The 17,303-nt window shown below is 45.4% G+C and overlaps 1 protein-coding gene across 1 annotated transcript in view; it reads right to left on the bottom strand.

Moving 5' to 3' along the window:
• Nucleotides 1-17,303, bottom strand: part of LAMA5 (laminin subunit alpha 5) — a 122,740-nt gene that overhangs the window by 62,298 nt on the left and 43,139 nt on the right. The window contains exons 3-6 of the mRNA XM_072633357.1: nucleotides 6,470-6,587; nucleotides 4,144-4,262; nucleotides 3,153-3,323; nucleotides 2,500-2,597 (exon numbers count right to left, since the gene is read on the bottom strand). Of these exons, the coding sequence (XP_072489458.1) occupies nucleotides 2,500-2,597; nucleotides 3,153-3,323; nucleotides 4,144-4,262; nucleotides 6,470-6,587 (506 nt within the window). The remainder of the gene's footprint in view (nucleotides 1-2,499; nucleotides 2,598-3,152; nucleotides 3,324-4,143; nucleotides 4,263-6,469; nucleotides 6,588-17,303) is intronic.

Below are 17,303 nucleotides of genomic sequence, written 5' to 3'. Positions count from 1 at the left end.
CTTGGAGTCACCTTCCTGCAGAAGGTAAAACTTGAGCTAAGTTTTGAAGGCAATAAAGAAATATAAGAAGTAGGGGAGTAAGGGGACAGAGCATTCCAGGCATAGGGAACAAAGAGTGCAAAGGAATGGAAAATGGAGATGGGAATGTCCTATTCAAGAAACAGCAAACTAACCAATGTAGCTTGACTACAGAGTGTATGGAAGGATTAAAGTGTAAAAAGACTAGAATGGTAGGAAGGGGCCAGGTTGTAAAAAACTTTAAATTTGTACCCAAGTACACACACACACACACAATTGTCATGAGTAGGTAGCATTTGGATTGAGAAAGGAATTATAATTTTCACATTAATCAGTATAATATGTGTAGTGAATATACTAATAATTTAGTTTTCTCAAGAGCTGCTTCTCTGGCTTGGGAATCAGAGCTCACAATGCAGCTTAAACTGATTAATCAAAACTTGACAATGCTTAACAATCACTGGACCTCAAGTGAAGCAAATCGAAGATTACAGAACCTATTCCCATCACAGAACTCTCATTCTGCACTCTAGGGGAAGTAGTCACGGCCCCCAAAGACTTGACTCCAAAATTGTTGTATTGTGGGACTTGTGGGTTTCTCATGGGAAACCACTAAAATGACTGCTTGTAATCCACCTTTCCCCCTCCTTGCCCATTTGTGACTTAAGTATATAACCTGTGTTTTTACTTCAGCTAGGAAACCATTCCTTACTCTGAAAGTGGTTAATTAAACTACTTCATTATGGGTACTCCCATCTCTAGGCCTGCTTTGTGAAGCTCTGAGCATTCTCAGGTTAGAGACTGGCTCAGTAAAAAACCTGTTAACAGGATCAAGGTCTCTATTAACTCTAACTCCAACACTCTCTCCACAGCTCTATCTGGCTTCTGCTGTATCCCTTTCTCCATCCCCCACTTTCCATTCCCTGTTAGATATACCACCTCCAGTTGGGGAAGAGTAAGAAGTAGCTGAATGGAATAGGTAGAGTAGCTTTTGGATTATCTTTGGGTACTACTCACTTGCCAGACACATAAACAACCAAGTATCAGCTGAGAGATTGAGAAAATTCCCCAGCCTTGGGTTAGCACCCCAGGCACCAAGAATCAGCACTGGGAATACTCAAGAACAGACTGATTTTAACCTTATGAGGCCATGAGCTCCGTGTCTCTGGAGGTCCCACAACAGAAGCCAGGTACTTATAAGGGATCTGATAGAGAAGAATCCTGTATGGGCAGGATGTTACACTGAAAGTCTCTTCCAACTTTAAGATTCTTTGATTCTATGAGATTTCTTTAATTGAGAAACCAGGGGACTACTACAGCTCAGGATGCCTGGCCAGGAAACTGGCAAAGGCAGACAGTGGGACCTGGCTCCCTCCATGACCAGAGGAGCTAAGAGAAAGAAAAATTCTGGGTTGGACTGAGATTGGAGTCTAAATAGGACCCAATTAGAAAACCCTGAGTCGCTCCAGACTGAGTACCTCTATCCTCACATTCTTAGCCCTGACATCAGTTCCTGCTATCAGTAATAAGTTGTTTTCTCACCCACCCATCCCTTCCCAAAGTCCAGTTAAGACTTGGCCTTAACAGTAAGAACTCTGCAGTCCTTCAGTTGATGCCCAGAATAAATCTGTGCCCATGATATAGAAATTCTCCCCCCTCCCCACCCCCATGGCCAGGACTGGCGCATTCCAGCTGCTGAGATGTAACTGGAAACAGAGGCTGCTTGTGTAGGGGTCTAATTTGCCGAACATGGGCGTGGGTGGGAGCTTCTGCAGGCTTCATCTGTCCTGGCTCCAAGCCCCCTCAGATTGATTTCTGGAAGTCTGTGGTGGGAAGGGGCCACCTCAGTCTGAAGGAGCGCCCTGCTTCCAGGGAGTTATATTCCCAGATATGGTCCCAGCACTGCGGTTCCCCCTTTCGATTTCCATTAGTTTTCCAAGATCATCTCCCCAAACATATAAATAGTCCTAAACCATGGAAAATAGACTCTGATAAGGACAGAACAGACAGGATGGGGAAAAAACAGGAAGCAAAATGGGTGGGGAAAAAACAGAGATTGTCTGACAGTTCAGACCAGCACTGAGGAAATGACTGATCCATCACATATGGACACTCAGTCATACACACAAACATTTATACAGATGTATAATGAGGACAAACACACACCCACATAATAAGACACAAACACAATCATCCCATTCACAGGAAGGGAAGATTTGCAGTATACAAAACACTACATATATTCTCATGTTGGATCCTCCCAACATACAAGTTAATTAGGTTGAGCAGAAAGAATTAGTCCATTATACAGATGAGGGAAAATGAGAGGCTGGCATAGGCATAGTGGGGGAGTGGGGGAGCTGAGACTTGGATCCAGGCTATTTTATTCCCTGTTTAGTGTTCTTTTGATTGCAAACACACTTGTGTACATATATACTAGAAGTGGGGAAAAGGGCGAATATGACCTCAAGATCTTCTTACCTGTAAGGATTTGTGGGATCTTTGGCATCACAGACATCTGCATGACCATTGCAGACACAACGACCCCCAATGCTGATATCCTTGATGCTGTAGTAATACTGTAACAGTGGGACAGGTGAGCATCTCCCTTGTTGCCCTCCCATTCACCAATGCAAGGACAACTTAGGCCTTCAGCAGAATTGAATGGCCAAGTTTATAATAAGTAACTTCTCGAGGCTTGGTGTTCAGTCTCCCTCTTCAGATCAAGAATTCCCCAAAGGCTAGTGCAGAGAAGTATTTGGTGTGGGGTGATAACTGACTGGTCTGTCAAAATTAGTTGTAGGTGGGGACTTAGGAGCCCTAAGCTTAAATACTGTTTTTATCACTGTCCTTATGATATAACTTTGATAAAATCACTTATCCAACAGGTTTCCCAAAGAATAGGTACCAAACTCAAGGCCTATAGAACATAGATAATGTTAATTTGTGGTTTTCTAAGTCAATATCCAGCAACAGGGATCCATTTCAATTTGAGCTTGGCACACTGTTCCAGAAAATCCAAGTCAGGCATGAAACTGCTGCTTGGTTACCAAGCATGTGGTCTCCTTGCTTGGGGGATAATATGAACATCCTAATTTCCCTAGATATCCCCAGACTATGGGTGGGAGGCTCACCCGGCGAGTGACAGTGGGGTCTCGTAGTGCCTTCCCCATTAGGTGGCCAAGAAGAGTATTGGTGCGTAGAAAACGAAGGCGGATGTTAGTGGCCTTGGTGAAATTCCGAAGGAGTGGAGAATATGAAAAATTCATGGCCCCCGGTCGCCCATTCACCAGAGAAACCACAATCTGAAAGGAAAGTTCAAAAGTTGTAGGACACAGGGCACCTGAAGCAGAGGTGGCCAAGTATGCCCATTTGCATTCAGCTCCATAGCTCCAAATGCTGCTGTTAGACATGTATACTCCTGGGTGGGCATCTGTATGATTTCTGTCTCTCTCCAAGGAAGGGCAGGGTTATCTCTACATATTAAAACAAGGGCTCCCTTCTACTTATACACGGGACTCCCCAAAGGCTGATACTGAGTTCTCAGCCTAACGGAACCCCAAGGGCTGGTGCTATTTTCTTCAGGTCACAGACTCCCCAAGGACATATATCTCCCTCATACTATTTCCCACTGAGTAGGGTCCCCCCAAGAACAGATACTAAATCTCCCTCAGGCTGGAGATTCCCTCAAATAAAGGACTGTGCCTCTTCTTTCTGCCTCTAGTAGAGAACCATATGCCAGGGCCTAAAAGAACTCAGGCAGTGAGCCAAATAAAAACAAAAGCACACAGGTTGGGCTTTCGAGAGAGTCTGTGTGTGGGCTCCAAGTATCTCTACAGCAGACACAGGATGCTACTCCTGGTGCCTCAGTAGAGAGCTCAAAGAGGGCTTGGGGATCATTTAAAGTCTATGATCTGAGACATTTTTGTATCTGATTTTCTGAAACCTTTTCCACAGCTGATTTAACCCTTCAACTGCATCACTCTGGGGTCTTTCCCTTATCCCTCATCCCTCCCCCTCTCCTAAGTCCCCACCCAGTGACTGTACCTGATACCTTCCATTTCCATTAGCACCACTTGAAATATCCCTCTATATTCCCATTCTCCCCACCAGCCAGAGCAATACCTCCCCATTTTCCAGAGGTACAATTCGAGAGTATTCAGTGGTACAGATGACATCATCATCCCTGGTGATTCGTTCTAGTGTCTGAAGTCCAAACCTCTCAATGCAGTCCCTCTTGGATGCTGTAGGAGAACAGAAGGTATGGGTGAGTCAGGAAGAGTTAGGAACCCTGAAGATTCACCGGAAGGCAGAAAAAACTGAGAAAGCAACATGGCCACAATGAAAAGGTGGAGCCCAATTTGGACTTTCCCAAAGGAAGACTTTGTTTTCCATCTTAGGTCACTCTCATCTCTTTTTCCTTTCTCCACTAGTGATCTCACCTGCCCCCTGGGGTTCAATTAACATCTCAACACAGCTGATTCCCAAATCTATATATTTTAACATTAATTTCTCTTGAATGAATTACCTGCTGCATATCTAGTCAGTATTTCAAAATCAAACTATCCAAAGCTGAAATTTTTTGCATCTCTAAAGGGAGCATCATTATTCCATTTTGTTGTTTTTGAGCCATGTCCGACTTTATAATCCCATTTGGGGTTTTCTTGGCAAAGATACAGAAGTATTTTGCTATTTTCTTCTCCAGTTCATTTTACAGATGAGGAAACTGAGGCAAACAAAGTTAAGTGACTTGCCCAGGGTAAAACAGCTAGTAAGTGTCTGAGGCCAAATTTGAACTCAGGCCCTCCTGACTCGAAGGCTGGTACTCTACCTACTGCCCCATCGTGTTGCTCAGACAAAAAGGTGGATTTCAGAATTATTGAACTTAAATGTAGGGGTAGAGGTAACTCATCGAGGTAGGCTGAGGAACCAAGAGGTTAGAGTATTTGAGGGAGAGTGAATATGTATGTTGAAGTGCCTAGTATGAGGGCAGAATCTGGGAAGGAGAGAAAAATTATAAGCCAAGTGGTACCTCCTCCAGAAAGCCTTTCCTATGGCCTGAAGTGGATAGTGTTGCCCCTCTCTTTAATTTAACCTATATTATTCTCATCTCTACTTCATCGGCAGAATAAATTCTTTCCCAGGCAGGGACTGCTTCATTTGTGCTTTTGTACATACCGAGTACCTTGGTCATAGAGGTATGTACTAAATCTTGGGTGAATTAAGTTTGTTTCTTGAGATATATATGTGTTAGGAGTGTGCAGGCACAGGACAATCAGGCTCAGAGTGGGGAGGATTCAAGATAAAGATGATACAGTCCAGGCCCTCACAGATTTATAGACTAGTAGGAAGATAAAGCAAGTGCAGGCAAAACTGTAACTCGAGGTGTAAGTAATGATCTCCAGGTTTTTCTCTTAAAATGGAAACACTCCTGAAAGGGAAAACTTATTCAGCCTTGAACATTTCAGAGGGAGGACATTTATTTATGTTTTCCTCCTAGACAAGAGGTCCCTAGGGCCTCGAGGTGGGACTGAGGAAATCAAGATAAAGAAGGGGGAAAGTATAGGCCAGCAGAGGCAATATTCTCCAAGTTTACAGTTATGCTAGTTATAGGAATAGGGTTTTTTAGCGTTATAGATTATAGCTTAAAGGGATCTTAAAACATATACTGTCCAAACCAGAACAGAATTTAGAGCAGAGAGCTGGAAGGCCCTTAGAACATGGGACAGCAGAATGATAAGGCACCTTAAAACAGAATATGGAAGTCAAAGTAGCAGGGAATCTTAGAATAAATAATATTTAAAATGAAAGGAACCCTTAGAACAGAGAACATAAAATGTCATATATGGAAGGAAAATTACAGCATAGAACTTAGGAAGCAGAAAAGATCTAAGAATAAAGCATAGCAGACCTAAAACAGAATGGAAAGGCACTATAATCCACACCCTTCATTTTAAAGGATAAGGAAATTGAGGCCCAGAAAAGTGAAATGATTGCCCCAGGCCAGTGGCAAAGTCAAGCCCAGACCACGGAACTCCCAAAGGACAGTCCTGTAAGAAAGGCCAGAAGAGCAAGGTGAGCAATTTAGAAAAGAGAAGAAAACTGGGAGAGGTATGTAAGGGTGGGAATTGTGAAAGATACTCCACTGTCCCAGTTACCTAAGAAGCAGACAGTATGGCCCCTACTCTATAAACACAGTCTTGGCAACAGTGAGAGCCAAAATACCAGGCATCGTGGATTGACAGAGCTGAGATGTGTAGCAGCAGTTCTCTGGCATCTCCCATGCCCACTTTGTCATTGGTCTGTTCATGGAGCCACAGAGCCCCTCAAAAAGGGTAGAGAGTGGATTTTTGCCCTCCAGACTGCCTGAGGAAATAGGTCCCACTTCCCTTGGGCCTCCACCATTATATCCCTCCCTCCTGTCAAGGGTCACAGTTTAGAGTCTACTTACAGGCAAAGTACTGCCAAGGTTGGTAGGTGAGTCCAAAGTCTGTGGATCTCTCAAGTACCCAGAGATCTGGCCTCGGGGAGTTGGCAAACTTGATGAGGACGTAGGCCACATGAAAAAGCTGCAAAAGAAGGAATGCAGGTGAGGAAATCGATAAAGGGAGTGGAGTATCTCCTCAAGGAAGAGTATCTGGGTGATGCCTGCCTGGCTACCGTATTTCCCCAGACTCATCAGCCTCCTCCCTGAAAGGTTGAAAGGTTTGCACCGGTCCTTAACAAGGCTGTGTATATAACTTAAGAGGCAGAAGCAGCAGACAGAGAGATAGAACTGAAGTGAGAAAGACCCAAATTCTGCTTCTGACACTATCTGTGTCACCACGGACAGACCATTTACCTCTCTGAGCCTCTGTAAAATGAGGTGGTTTAGTGGATGGCTGTTCAGACTCTAAAACTGATTCCATGATATGACAGCTCTCATTACTCTGGACTGTTAGTGTCCCTGAAAGACTTACATTTCTCTACTAGACTTTGTCATTCTATCTATCTGGCACCCTAGGCCAATGACTTGCTCATGGCATGGTGTAGCACACATACTATTTAATAAGATAGTCTCTTTTATACTTTGATAGACCTGTAATCTCATTCACACTGAAACCCTCTTTAACAGACAATTTTTCTGAAGAAGTACAGTAGAAACAGGAACAATTTTGGCTCCAGCACTAATTTATTGGGTAACCTTGGCAAGTCATTTCCTTTCTCAGGGCCTCCATTTCCCCAACAGTAAAATGAGGGCTAGATCAGTATTGTCAGTCTCAAATAGAAACAGGGGGTGCTACACCATACTTAGAGATCTTTGTGGGTTGCATATTGACTTAGAAAACCACACACATTTATGTATTTTTCCTTTTTTTTAAATTCATACACCAGCACATTAAGATCAGATAGGAACTACATTTTAATCTGGCTGTGGCTGTATTTGGAAATGTTGTGGGTGGCATGTGACACTTCTGGGTGAGATGACCTTCTAATCTCCTTTCTAGGATGACATTCTACAACATACATATATACTGTGTATCTTTTATCCCTTAGCATCAGAGATAGATGGCACCCAAACTCTTTGGCCTGGTTCCCTTGTGAACAACTCACATAGGTGAAACTGCTAAAGTGTGTGTGTGGGGGGGGGTTCATCTTAGTCTGTGACTGGGGTTAGGGCTTAGTCCATAGCTTACACTGGAGGCTGATGTCACCAAGGCAGGAACAGAATACCCTTGGGGATCATGGAAAGAAGGGAAAGGAAGGGATTTCTGAGTAGGCCCTACCTTGTCCTAGTCTGGAAACAGACAAAAAAGTGGCCCAAATTATTCACACACAAATTTAGTCATTAGCTTTGGAAGACTCAGCAGGGCCTATCAGCCAGTATCTTACAAGCCTGGGGAGTCCTGGCTGGAATCCCTTTCTCCTCCTCCTCAAAGCAGTTAGCTTGTTCAGAGGACCTCCCCATTCATTATCCTGTCAAAAAGACCTGGTGTTAGAGAGAGGGAGAGGGAGAGGGAGGGAGGGAGGGAAAGAAAGAGAGAGAGAGAGAGAGAGAGAGATATGGAGAAGAGGTTGGCACCTTGCCTACTCAGCATCCCCCTCTCTCCAAAGGGCTGGTCATTGAACCAAAAAAATTACCTCTCATGTTCAAAGCGGTCAGGATCCCCACCCCAGGGGGATGAGAATATCCAGACTCCCCTTTCCTCTCTGGGTAAAAGACCCAAGGAACTGGAGTATCCTCAGGGTCTTCCATTCTAGGCACATCATCTTATTTGGCCCCAAAATGGAAGTCAGCAAGAACAAACTGTTAGAGAATAAATTCTTCACCGAGTTCCATATTCCCCTAGGCATTTGGGCCAGAGAAGTCCTTTCCAGCTCTAAACCTATCCTCCTTTTTCTTCCCAAATAATGGGAAGTAATATTTTTACCCCAAAGAGAAAGTTATATCTCTCTAGTTGGGTACCATCGTACTCTGCCCAAAGCTTCCAGGATCTATTAGATGAAGAATGTCTGATAAGGAGACTGTTCTTAAGCATCTAGGTTCATAGATTGCCCCACCCCTACACTTAGGATGAAGACTTGGGTAAGCCAGAGACACAGAGCTAGGGGATCTAGCCCTTCTCTAATCCCAACATGCCCCAGGAAAACCTCCTCCAAGGTCGGGCAACATTGGACAAGTGTGGATTCTGGCCCAATCAAAAGATAGGCTTAGGGAAGCTGGGTCATTTGGCTCTGCCTCTAGGAGGCAATTTTCTCCTTTTGAGACTATCTCTTCCCAGAAGATAGCTTCTGGGGTCTCCATTCTCAGGAAAGCATCACTGGAGTTGAAGGAGCAAGGAGATCCTTGCTTTATTCTACCCCCACCACCCCTATACATCTATATTCTTCTCAAACTATACCAAGATCCCTCAAAGAGGAAGTCAGTGGTGATTCTATGGAAAGAACATCATAATTAGTCAGAGGACTTGGGTTTCAATTCTCCGCTTTGCGTGACTTGTGCTAAGCCTCATCCTTGTCCCGAGCCTCAAGTTTCTCATCTCTAAAATAAGGGATTTGTATAGGATTATTTCTAAGGCACTTCTGGATGTTCTAAGTCTGAAACCCCATTCCAGGATCTTGCGCTTTTTGTCTCCCTTTCCCTTTCTCTCCATGTCAGCCTTGTCCCCTTACAATTAGAGGACTTTCAGAACGACGAAAGATTAAGGCTTTGTAGCCGTAGAGACCTCAGAGTAGAGAAAGCAGCTCTGTTAGTGACTGGAAGGAGCAGGATGTGAGGTGACTGCCTATGGAGTGGAGGATGAATGGGGCAGCTCTTTTCTTGGGTCCTTCCCATCCCTTTAGCAGTAGGACTTTTACACACCCTCACCACATTCCCCATTCCCACTGCTCTCTAGAGCTCAGGGTGGGGGTGGGGAATGAGGGGGCTCCCACTACATTCTTCCCCCCAGAACACTAAGCAAAACTACATTCCTGAGAAGGTGAGCTCCTTCTTATCTCCCTCTTGCTGCCCCCTGGGTCAAATTATGGAGGAATCCAGCTTCTCTGGAGGTTCCCAGCCCCACCTTAACTTCCTTCATTCCAAGAGGGACCTCAGGGCTGGGGTTGCTTTGGGGTGAAAATGGAGGGAGATCGCTCCCTGGAAAACCTTGGAACCAAATACCTTTATCCTAAATCTCTAGGGTTGGCTTGGTTTTTGCCTGAATTTGACTGGGGAACTAACCACAGAATTTTTCCTAGTCTGGGACAGAGATCTCCCCCACTCAAACCTCCCAGAGTCACAGCCCTCTTTTCACATACTCCTCCCCACATATGGGCAGAAGGGCCAGAGTCTCATATCTAGGAATAACTGAAGCCTAGGGTGGGAAATGACTTCTTTTTTGCATGTTGCCCTGTGAAGTAAAATGTTTTTTTTCACAAGGACAACTTCTCAGTCCTATTTTCCCAACCTCCTCCATAAAGCCTACCCCAGTTATTTAGGGGTGGTAGAATGGTAGAGGGCAGAGTGCTGACCTTGGATTCAGGAACAACTGAGTCCAAATCCTGCCTCAGATATTTACTATATGATCCTGGGCAAGTCACTTGGTCTTTCAATCTCCCCATCCGGGGAGACTGGCTCTATGGTCCCTAAGGCTCTTGCAGCTCTAAATCTGCAATCCTATTATCCTCTTCCAGCCTCCATGTTCTCACCCCTGCTATGCATACTAGAGCACCTGGCATGTGGCTGAGTTCATACTTGCCAAACTGTCTATATAGCCCTGCCAATAAAATTCCTTCTGGGAAGAATGGAACAGGATGCAGGATTCTTCCCGAGAGGGGAGTGGACTCCTGTTTCCTGAGTGGGGCAAGCTATGGGGAGGTGGGTGGCCTCCCCATCCCTCACATCTCCAAGGACCTGCGTCACACATGCCTCCATGAGGAGGGCAGCCTGGATCTCAGGCAGGGGACAGGATGGAAGCAGTGAGAAGGTTACCTGCCTCCTGATCTATTAGGTTCAGATGAAATCAAGAGGAAGTCTAACCTTCCAAAGCCAGGAGACACTGAGATCCCCACAGGATCAGAGCCTTTGGCTATTCAAGCACCTATTTCCATGCTGTCCCATACATATATGTGTGTGCATAGGCACACATTTCATGCTTATTTGAATTCAAGTCAAGACATGCAAGACAGTCCTTTAAACATAGTAAATGCTTAATGACTTTTCTTTCAATCATTCAAACACACTTCAGTGCAAGATCATGGGATGAGTTGGAAAGGACCTTAGAGATCACCTGGTCCAACTCCCTTGTTTTTAGATGAGGAAATTAAAGAGAAGAGAGGTTAAATCCATGTTCAGCTCAAAATCAACTCTCTCTCCCCCTCTCCCCTACCCCTGGAGTCTAGGTGCTTCACTTCTACCCTATAATGACTCTGCCAAGTTAGGGCTTTAGAGCCTCCCCCATGAGCAGTACCATCTGCACTACAAATCTATAGAACTATATCAGAAGGAGCTGGATTCCAGAGAGCAGGACTGACAGAAACAGTTACAAGGGGAAGAAAGGCTATTCTTCCTCCCTCTGTATGCTACTGTGTTTGGGTTTGGATTCCATAGTGATCAGGAGGTGGGGTGGGGGAAAAGTGGGGGAGGGCAGGGAGGTCTCTCTGCTCTGCCAAAGGGAGTACATCCTCAAAATGAGGACAGACATGCAACGGAGTGCTCAGACACACAGATGACAGACACAGAATCAGATCACAGAAAAACACAAAATTAAACAGAGGGGATGAGCAAAATGGGATAGTCAAAAGAGTATTGGACTTGTGAGTCACAAAATGAGGGCTCAAGCCCCAGCTCTACAGTGCTGCAATGAACACAGCACTGGGCCTGAAGTCAGGATTGCCTGAGTTCAAATCCCACTTAAGACACCAGTTGTGTAATCCTGGGAAAGTCTCTTAATCTCTCTTTGCCTCAGTGTCCTCACTGTAAAATGGGGATAGTAACAGTACCTAGAGGGCAGGGTTGTTGTGAAGCTCAAATAAGGTAATATTTGTAAATTATCACTGTGCCTGGTACAGAATCAGTACCATATAAATGCTCATTCTCTTCCCTTCTCCCTCTCCCCATCAAGTGGCCCTGGGCTCAAAGAAGAGGCAGAGTACCTTTCTGGGTATGTAGAGGTAAGGATGAAGATATTCATATTTACCCCCATTACTATCTCTCCAGAAGGCCCCAGAAATTAAAACCTTCTTTGATCCCTCTCCACGACCCTTCAGTAAAGCCCTTACCTCTTTACTCCTTTCCTTTAGTTGACACAGAAGCTAGGTTCTTCCCTCCCTGGACATTCCAACCACACAGGTTCCAGTCTTGACTCTACCCTAATTTTTCTTAAATTAAATTTTATATTTTTTTCTTTCAGAGGCAATCAGGGTTAAGTGACTTGCTCAGAGTCACACAGCAAGTAAGTGTCTGAGGTCACATTTGAACTTTGGTCTTCCAGACTGCAAGGCCAGTGCTGTATCCATGACGCCACCTAGAGCTACCTGATATTTTTTTTCAAAAGAAAAGTCTTCTCTCCCCAAACCACACTGGGAAAGAAAACAAAAATTCTTATTATAATCAAGTATAGCAGAAAAAAAACAAATTCCTACAATTCTGCCCCAAATTCGTTGTGTGACCTTGGGCAAATCATGTTTTGTCTGTGGACCTCAGCTTCCTTATCTGTAAAATGTAGGTGATGGAGTGGATGACTAGAGGTTGTCATCAAATTTACTATCATTGCATTGAGAACTAGCAGGTCTTAGATCACACTGTGAACCTGCCATTATATCGATGGGGAAACAAGCCCAGAGAGTTGAAATGATTTGCCCTGTGCTGCAGAGTGAGTCTAATCAAAGCTCCAAATTAGACTCCAAATCTAACAGATTTCCACTGAACAACTTCTGAGGCTCTTACCAACTCTGCCATTTGTCTATGGTGGCTGACATTAGCTGTCCCTTCATCAGGGCCAAGGTGAAAGAATCAATCCCAAGGGGAGGCTGTTCCCCACCTTTCATAAGGCAGTGTTGTCTCACGTGAAAACCCAAGAGCTTTAGGGGTTGGCAGATGCTGTTCTTAGTCAGCTCTAACCAACCTAGCTCTAGCCAGCTTCTAACTTCCCTGGGTCTATAAACAGGGATTTCTAGGAGTTTATATAAAGTCTAGTCCAGGGGCTAAAACCTAGAGCCAGAAACATGATTTGGAGTCAGAAGGCCTGAGTTTGAAACCTCAACTCTGCCACTTGCCAGCTGTGTGAGCAATGATGAGTCCATCTTCCTCCCTGGGCCTCAGTTTCCCCATCTGTAAAATGAGGAGGTTAGAGTAGATGATCGCGGAAATCCCTTTGGCTATTAATATTTTGTAAATAGCCCTGAAGAGGGGGGCTACCAGATCAGGACAATCAGGTACCTACTCAGAAGAAAGACCATACTTTCCAACCCCACAGCCTGAAAGGGGCATTCATGCAACACTGCTGGGAAAGGGCTGAGTGTCCTCTTGCTCTTAGGTCTGGAGAAGGGGGTGGGGGATGGACAGACTGTCTTCCCAGGCAGCCAGGAGCTTTCAGGGACAAAGTCAAAGCCAGGCAGAGCTGGTTAGGTCTGTGTGCAATCCAGACCAGCTTTTCCCAATAGGGCCTGGGCCAGGATGGGGATAGGGGAGGAGGGAAGGAGGAGAAGCTTTTCACATGCCAGTCTGATCTGATCTGGTGTTTTTTTCCATTCCCCTTTGGCAGCTCCACCCCAGGCTGGTCCCCTTGGGAGGTGGGGGGTTGAATTTGGGCCTGGCCAACTAGGGGTCCTAGGGTAAGGCACGGGGGACTGAAAACTCTGCCCAACCCCTGACCCTGGTAGGTCATTCTGTAGAGAAAAGTCCTGGTGCAATCCAAATGCACATGTTTTCTAACCACTGCATCCAACTTGCAGAACATACACCATGGAAAGGTCACCAGAGACTGGCACAAACTCAGCTGAGGGAGGGGAAGCTCCCTGGGGAAGCAATGGAGATGGGCACTGATGAAACCCTCCTGCTGTCTCCCAGGAGACTAGAGACACAGTACAAATGACTATCAATGTGTTTGTCTAGTTCTACCTAAGGTATTCCTGAGGGCCCTACCATAGAACGCACTGATGTGCCCCTCTGCTACCCCCATATATCCTCAGTCCTTAGCTTCCTGGGGTGAGGGGGTAAGGGGTGCCAGAAAGATTAAACTGCTTCCAGATGGGACATCTAGGGCTCAGAATAAATCCCTTCCTACCCTCAGAAAGACAGCCACCAAAGCTGTGGGAGCCTCCCCCATCCCCACATTGGTTCTATGGCTGTGGCAATGCTAGCCACACCCACTGAAAGGCCCTGGCTTGCCTCTCTAGCTACATATTTCCCAGCTTAGAGCATTTACACAAACACTGACTCCAAGAGATACAGATTAGGCAGGATACCCAGAGAATAGAACCTCTCCCCCCTCACCCTTCAGAAAGCAGAAAGTAAGGATGAAAGAGAAAAAGGTTTGTTCACTGGAATGGGTTATTCTCCTCTTAACAACATGGACCAAACTATCCAACTCAGGTCAGGAAATGGCTCTAAAGGAGGGTAAATCTTGTGTCCCTGATGTTCTGCCTCCCTCACCCATATTACATGATTAAGCAGGAGTGGGTTAGGGGAAAGAGAGCATTTTATAATACTTTCCATTAGGAAATTTAGGGAGGCAGCATAAGAAGAAATAACTGCTCTATCCTATGAGGACCTTTCCCATAGGAAACTTCTCTGTTCTCTGGGACTTTTTCATTCCCTACACGCTGAGCATTTCCTCCCCCATATGAACATTTAACCTATGACTGCAACTACACCAGCTACACCCTAAGAGAACCCCATACTTAGTTCACCAGGGCGTCTTTCCCAATGGCAAGGCTCCTCTGCTTTAGGGACAGGGGTGGGGAAGTTTAGTGAATAGGACAGTAGGTAGTACTGAGGATGCCCCCTGTCCAAATTCTAAGCTAAGGGGCCTAGAACTATTGCTTCTACTCACAGCCCTTCCCTCTTCCCCCTTCAGCCCTGACCTTTTCCTAATGCTGCATATTTATAAAGAGCAAGGGGAAAAAAAAAGAAAAAAAATCAAAACAAAAACCCAGCCCAAGTTATTTTTAAAATATGTCTATTTTTGGGGCCAGTACATTTCCAGGAGGCCTAAGTTCTGGACAGCCAGAGGGACCTCATCAGCCCAGTTCCTGCCCCTACCCAACTCCTTGTTTTGCCCCAAGCCACAAAGGCAAATGAGTATGGGATGGGGAGATGGGGATGGAGGGTGGAGAACTCTCCCATATGAAGGGAGCAACAGCATCCTAAAACCCTAAGCATTTGATTTTGTAGTACGTGCAGCTGGGGAAAGATGAGGATGACCCCTAGCTCAGCTTCAGGCCTGGAGAACAGACAGAGGGACTAGAATGGGTAGACATCTAACAATCATCATGAAAGAGGGGTTAGTAATAATGAAAAAAAGTGGGAATGCCCAGGGATATTCTAGAGACCAGGGGTTAAGACTTCAAATTCTAAGACTTGAGGCTAGGTAGGAGAACCTTGTCTCATGTCCTTTCTTGAGGGGAAGGGCATCATCTCAGACCACTGAGTTACTCTTTTCTCACCTTAAGGGGCAGAACTTCTTTTAAGGCAGACCATGGCTCAGTATAATCATAGACTCTTGGAGTTGGAAGGGACTTCAAAAGTACTATTTATACATTTATTTCATATTGAATATGAACATATACATGAACAAAAATTCTCACAAACCCAACAAGTGGTCATTCAGTCTTTGTTTGAAGACCTTCAACGTTGGGGAACCCAAGAGCTACTGAGGCACCATGTTTCAATTTGTATAATGCTAATTGTTAGGAAGTTTTAAATTTACATTGAGCCAAGTCTGACTCTACAAAATCTATGTCTAGGGTCAATCAGAGTAAGTTACTGGAGGAGAAGGAATTGAGGTGAAAGAAAATTCCAGCAGAAGGAAGAAGGACACTCAAGCGGATGAACTTAGGAAGGAGAAACAAGGAAGAAAAGGATTCAAGCTGGAAGAGGATGAGGAGGATAGGAAGGAGGATGAGGAGGAGGATAGGAAGGAGGATAAGGAGGATGAGGAGGAGGACGAGGAAGGCGAAGAGGAGGAGGAGAAGGATGAGGAAGACGAAGAGGAGGAGGAGGAGGACGAGGAAGATGAAGAGGAGGAGGAGGAGGACAAGGAAGATGGGGAGGAGGATGGGGAGGAGGATGAGGAGTATGTTATAGGAGTGACTTCCAGTTCAGGTACAGATTAGACTCCATGTGCTCTCATTTCTCTTCCACCTTGGTAATTCTGTGAATCATTCCATCTCCCACCTCTGGGTATTTTCAGTGGCTCTTTACCACACCTGGAAGTCTTTCCATTCTCATCTCCACTTCCTAGCCTCCCTGGCTTCCTTCAAATCACATCTAAAGTCCCATCTTCTTCAAATAGATTTCCTAGGTTCTCTTTAATCTTAGTGCCCTAGTGTTCATCGTTGTTTGCATGTTGCCTTCCCCATCAGACTCTGGGCTCTTTGAGAGCAGAGGCTATTCTCTGCCTTTCTTTGTATCCTCAGTCATTAATAAATGCTGTTGACTGACTGAAGTAAGCCAGTTTAAGATGTTAATAAGAAGAGGGAAGGGAAGTTGGATATAGTTTTCTAGGTACTAGTACGGAGCTAAGGAGATGCTGAACTGGCAAAAAGGAAAGTAAAGCTCCTCAAAAGCAGTTAGCCACAGGAGAGCTTCAGGGCAGCTACTGGCAAAACTGATAGAGGACTGAGGAGCTCACTTCAACAAGAGGACAGGAAGATCTTTATGAGACCTGTATAGTGTGTGATTTTTGCATTTCTGCCATGACCAAATGTCTATTATTTGTGCTTAAAAAATACAAGTTGTTATCTCTTCAAGAAGAAAAAGTAAAAGGGCTCATATGTTTCTCACTTGCCTTAGTCCTTTCTGCTTCTCTGTTCATTTCTGGATTCTTGCATCGTGTACGCAGTGGGAGATCATGATATAAGGGTCTGAGGATTTTCATTGGCTATTTCCATTTTCTGAGCAGTTCCATGCCTGGATCGCTCTCTTTTCTTATCTCCACATCCTAGCCTCCCCAGCTTCCTTTAAATCTCATCTAAAGTCTCACCTTCTGCAAGAAAAGTAACTCCTAAATCTTTGTCCCTTTCCTCTGAGACTACTTCCAATTTACCCTGTATAAATCTTATTTGTAAATATTTGCAGGCCTTGGGTCCTTCTCCCCTCAGGGCCATGTGGCACTGAAAAATGGGCCTTGGTCTTTGGCTTCTGAACTTATTCTTTTCTGTTCTACATTGTTGGGGGACAGCTCTGGACCAGGGTCCCCCGTGAGGACCGTGAGACGCCTGAGGGTCCGAACCTGCCCCCTTGTGGGGTACTGGGATGGCCCTGGTAACAGGCTGGCTCCACCCACGGGGAGGCACTTGGGAGGAGCTCGCCCGCCCATGGGAGGTACGGGGGAGGAGACAGGGGATAATAAAAGGGGATGTCCACGAGAGCTGGAGGAGAGGAAACGCAATAAAGCTTGCTGACTGCAACTCCTTTCGGGTGCTCTGCCTGTTTATTGCCCTCCCCCAACCGGGAGAGGGACCGGAGACGTCCGAAGACCGGGGATAGGTAAGTAGAAGGCGAAGGCCCCGGAGTCGCCCCGGGCACTACATGAAGGGAGGGAAGCCCAAACAAAAGTTCAGGAAGGGAATCCAGCACTCCAGCATTCTACAGCATGACC

The sequence above is a fragment of the Notamacropus eugenii genome, chromosome 1 (genome assembly GCF_028372415.1).
Source record: "Notamacropus eugenii isolate mMacEug1 chromosome 1, mMacEug1.pri_v2, whole genome shotgun sequence".
NCBI lineage: Eukaryota > Metazoa > Chordata > Mammalia > Diprotodontia > Macropodidae > Notamacropus > Notamacropus eugenii.
The sequence above is the reverse complement of the archived record's forward strand: the minus strand, read 5'-3'. Positions and strand labels throughout refer to the sequence as shown.